Source organism: Saccostrea cucullata, unplaced genomic scaffold (genome assembly GCF_032062105.1).
Source record: "Saccostrea cucullata isolate Sc308-1 unplaced genomic scaffold, CSIRO_AGI_Scuc_v1 ctg16742, whole genome shotgun sequence".
Classification (NCBI taxonomy): Eukaryota; Metazoa; Mollusca; class Bivalvia; order Ostreida; family Ostreidae; genus Saccostrea; species Saccostrea cuccullata.
The window spans coordinates 1-5,299 of record NW_026929998.1 but is presented as its reverse complement, the minus strand read 5'-3'; the positions used below and the strand labels follow the sequence as shown (position 1 = coordinate 5,299).

The following is a 5,299-nucleotide window of genomic DNA, read 5'->3' as shown; positions in this document are numbered from 1 at the left end:
GGAATGGAATGGGAATGGGAATGGGAATGGGAATGGATGGAATGGGAATGGGAATGGAATGGGAATGGGAATGGGAATGGGAATGGGAATGGAATGGGAATGGGAATGGGAATGGAATGGAACCCCCACTAATGGAATGGGAATGGGAATGGGAATGGATGGATGGATGGAATGGAATGGGGATGGAATGGAATGGAATGGAATGGGGATGGGAATGGAATGGGAATGGGATGGGAATGGGAATGGGAATGGAAATGGGAATGGGAATGGAATGGGAATGGGAATGGGAATGGGAATGGATGGAATGGGAATGGAATGGATGGAATGGAATGGGAATGGAATGGGAATGGGAATGGATGGAATGGGAATGGGAATGGGAATGGGAATGGAATGGGAATGGGAATGGAATGGATGAATGGAAAGGAATGGAATGGGAATGGGAATGGGAATGGGATGGGAATGGGAAAAATGGCTGGCAATGGGAATGGGAATGGAATGGAATGGGGATGGAATGACGGATGGGAATGGGAATGGGAATGGGAATGGATGATGGGAATGGGAATGGGAATGGGAATGGGGATGGAATGGAATTTGGGATGGATGGAGCAAACTAAATGGGGATGGATGGATGGAATGGAAGAATGGGAATGGAATGGAACTCTCACAGAATGGGAATGGGAATGGGAATGGGAATGGGAATGGGAGAACTTGGAATGGGACCTTGCCAATGATGGACCAAATGGAATGGAAATTGACTGAAAACTGAGAAGTGGGACTCCCTGGAAATTTTAATGGAGGGAATGGAGCACTTTTCACACCCGTTTATGAAGTAGGAATGGGAATTAATTTTGTCACCTATGTAACTGGGAATGGGACCTAGAATGGAGATCTCACTTTCCACTTTCATTCCTTGGCAACTTCACAACCCGGCATGACCTATTAGGGCATGGAGTTTTTTCCTAACCCTAACCCTAACCCTACCTATGGGCCCTTGGATGCGAAATTTGGTAAATCCTGGGAATTATAAATGGGGAATGGGAATGGGAATGGTGAATGGAACCCTAACCAAACCCTAAAGCACTAAGCACTTGCTCTTACTAAGGAACCTCAGCAACGTGCAGGTTGTCGAATCTGACCACTTTAACTTGTCCAAATCCCTGTCTCAAAGTTTTGGGAATAAGACTTTTGTACATTTTCCGCATGTTTAGTCCTTCATGTCTTTAGAAGGAGAACGCAGATTGGCCAACTCTTTGCAGATACCAAGAGTCCATTTTAGGGTCTCTCACTGACATAAGTGGGAAGTGTCTGTTGCATACCATTCTCGAGATCTGGGAGGTTGAAAATGGTCAAAAACTCCCAATTTGTCAATTTCTAAACACAATCTTTGCTGTAAATAAGAGACAAACTTTCTCCCTTCTCCTGGGAATTTCTGACCCTATAAGAGACAAACTGGACACCTTGAATGACCCTGTGCCTGGTTTTCTTACCTTTCCAACGACACCAAACTCGTCTCCATCCGATAATCAATGAGAAAGTTATGAGCTTCGGAAAATTCCAATTCTTCCTTTACTTTTGCATGTATCCGTGACTTTCACTTTCCACTTTCATTTCATTTGACCTAAATAGTTCATGACCTAGATAGTTCATCTTCGTTTTTAGCCCTATTCCTAACCCTAACCCTAACTTCAACCTTAAATAATTGTTAGGTTTTTAAATAACTTAAATTTGATCAATACAAGGGAAAGAGCAAATACAAGGTAGCAAAATAAGTTTAATCTTTGTAAAAGAGAAATCATAACAACAGGACAGGTTTAAAACTAGTCCCGTCCTCTAATTAACTCATCACGTACAGCGTTCACAGTCTCAGTTACATCAAAGAGCGATCGCTAGCTTTGTGTATTGGATGCCATCAAAAACCGGTTTTTGAAATGCCGTCTCAACACTGAGCGCGTGCAGACTTGGACATTCACAGAAGGTCATCGGAGAGAGAAGACGTGGAAAAGGTAGGCAGAGTACTTCATAGTTAGCTTAGATTTTTTTTAGCTCTAATTTGATAAAGGTGGAAGACTTTAAGCAAAGGAGCAACTATTTGTATATAAGGCAATAGTTTTCTTGATACCGTACAAGTAGACGTTTTTAGCGAGGATGTAATTTATTATTACATCCTCTGCATGTTATTACACCCAAAGATTAAACTTATTTTGCTACCCTTATTTTAGGTTTCAGAAAGTCTTTCATTTTATATACATTATATAACAATATAACATAGGGGATAATTTGAACAAAGTTTTAATTTATATGCTTTAATTTCTAATTATAATGGAAATCTATATCATTTCAAACTCTATAAACTACATAAATCCGGTGTGATTTTTTCGCTATCCATTTCTATTAATTTTGATTTGAAAACTATCACAATATCTCATTTCCTAAATTATTAAACACAAAAACAATCTTATGATTTCCGGCTTGTATTTCACCATCATTGAAGCTGAATGGTTAAACATTCTTGACATAATCTTGTTCTCTGTATTCTTAGCTTTAAAATGACACCAAACTTGTCTAAATCAAACGACAAATAAAAAAGTTATGGGCTAAAGAAAATTCCATTATATCCTCTAAATAACTAACCCTCTACAACTTTCACTTTCCACTTTCATTTTGTTTGACCTCACATGACCCGGCATGACCTATAACCCGGCATCTTCGTTTTTAGCCCTAACCCTAACCCTAACCCTAACCCTAAACCCCTAACCCTAACCCTAACCCTAACCCTAACCCTGACGTTAATTGTAAGGATGGTTGCCCCCCCCCCCCCACCCAACACACACACTTTTTGTTGTACAGGGAAAATGTAGTCTACAAAATTGGTAATGAAAAAAGGTATCATTGAAAAACAAATTGGGCCTTACAACTAACCCACCCCCCAGAAATAGGATTTTTATCTTTGGATTAGTATTTTTTTTTTTTTGCTTGTCAACTTGTTCAGGTAAGGGGGGAAAAAAAATTTCTCTGGGTGCCCCCCATCCACTTTCAATATCGATTCTACGTGGCTGCTCTTAATAACATTTCAGAGATTCCATGTTTGTCCCCTAAGATTGTACCATTTCAAACTTAGTGCCCCTTTCAGCGTAAACCCTTGTTATCGCTACTCCTCCAAAACCATAAACCGATATAAACCTGATACAAAAACTTCAAAAACGTCTGCAACTCATTTTCTACAATTCTCATTCTATTAGTGTGAAATAATTCGTAAACTATTTTAAGTAGTTATTGCCCCTGAGAATTTATGATGTTTACAAAGAACTAAAAACTTCTTCCCGACAAGTCGTAAAGACATGGAGACAATGCCTGAGATCTCCTGACCTTGGAACTTAAATATTAGGTGAAGGTCAAAGGTCAAGGTAATCGGGAAAGTATGAAAATTGCTTATGTATGCTTCTTCCTTAAATAACCCTGACCTTTGACTGAACAAATATTGAATTGTTATATTCTCTTTATTCTACTCATGTAACACAATGTTACAAATGTAACACTACATAACGTTCACAAAATGTTAAGTTATATTTCACACTTTCTGCAGACTTGGTGACGAATTTACATTTTCCTTGTATTTCGTACAAATACCGGGGATTAAAGTAACATAATAAAGGGTTGTTATTTCTTCGTCTAAGTTTACCACACTAATATTTGCTTCCCTAACATATTTGATAGTAATACTTGAAGGAAAACATGCATATTGCGACAAGTCGTAAAGACATGGAGACAATGCCAGAGATCTCCTGACCTTGGAACTTAAATATTAGGTGAAGGTCAAAGGTCAAGGTAATCGGGAAAGTATGAAAATTGCTCATGTATGCTTCTTCCTTAAATAACCCTGACCTTTGACTGAACAATTATTGACTTGTTATATTCTCTTTATTCTACTCATGTAACACAATGTTACAAATGTAACAGTACATAACGTTCACAAAATGTTAAGTTATATTTCACACTTTCTGCAGACTTGGTGACGAATTTACATTTTCCTTGTATTTCGTACAAATACCGGGGATTAAAGTAACAAATAAAGGGTTGTTATTTCTTCGTCTAAGTTAACCACACTAATATTTGCTTCCCTAACATATTTGATAGTAATACTTGAAGGAAAACATGCATCTTGCGAATTCGCTATATATGGTTATAGGAATTTGTTATACGGATATAACGAATTACGGATATAGCGAATTAAATTAACATGTCCCCTGGGCTTCGCTATAACCGTGTTTTACTGTAAAGCAAAATTATTTTCTTTAATGCGTCATCCATATAAAAAGAGGGTAAACGAGTAGTCGCGAGAAATCCATAACTCTAAAAACATTCATTTTCTGTTGCAGCTTGATCATTTGATAAACAAAGTGTTGCAAACAATTTAAAACAAGATGATTTTTGTAAGTACAGTTACAAACATATTATTTTGTGTTTCTTCTGCACATATTCTTTATCTTAGGTTGCAAATAGTCTGTCATTTCAAAAACATTATATAACAATGTTAAAGATGATATTTGGTGAAGAAAGTATTACTTTATATGCTTTGTTTTTAATTATAATCGCCAGATATTTCATTATTAACTCTTTCAACAAAATTAATCTGACGTCATCTTATCCCTTTCCATTTAAATAATTCCTTATTTGAAATCTGTCACAATATCTCATGTCCATTACTTATAAACATCAAAATTAAGGTCTGATTTCCGACTGTTATTTCAGATTTCGGTACATTTTCTTAATGTTAAGTCATTTATATCTTAAGAAGGAGAAGGCAGTTTTGCCAACAATTTGCAGCTACCAAGAGCCCTTTTGTGGTGTCTCACTGACTTAAGTGGGATGTGTCAATTGCAATCCATTCTTGAGATCTTGGAGGTTCAAAATGGTAAAAAATTCTATTTTGTCCATTATTAAGCACAATCTGCAGTGCAAAGAAAAACCAACTTTTCTCCATTTTCCTTACACCTAGGTTTAATGAGTATCACTTATTCGTGTTCCTCGTTTTCTTAGCTTTCCAACGACACCAAACTCATCTCCATCCGATAATAAATAACAAAGAAATGAGCTTCGGAAAAATCCAGCTTTTCATTTACTTTTGCATGTATCCTTACTTTCACTTTCCACTTTCATTTTATTTGACCTAATTCCGGCATGACCTAATTCCGGCATCTTCGCTTTTAGCCCATCCCTAACCCTAACCCTAACCCTAACCCTAACCCTAACCCTAACCCTAACCCTAACCCTAACCCTAACCCTAACCCCTAACCCTAAC

The 5,299-nt window shown here is 37.4% G+C and overlaps 1 protein-coding gene across 1 annotated transcript; it reads left to right on the top strand.

The window, feature by feature from the left end:
* Positions 1-411: 411 nt before the first annotated feature.
* LOC134282705 (aspartate and glycine-rich protein-like) lies at positions 412-759 on the top strand. The gene has a single exon (XM_062765112.1). The coding sequence runs from the start codon at positions 412-414 to the stop codon at positions 757-759; it is 348 nt and encodes a 115-aa protein (XP_062621096.1).
* Positions 760-5,299: the final 4,540 nt, after the last annotated feature.

What these genes read in the sequence shown, in the direction of transcription:
- LOC134282705 (XM_062765112.1), top strand. Translation starts at nt 412, where the DNA reads ATGAATGGAAAGGAATGGAATGGGAATGGGAATGGGAATGGGATGGGA.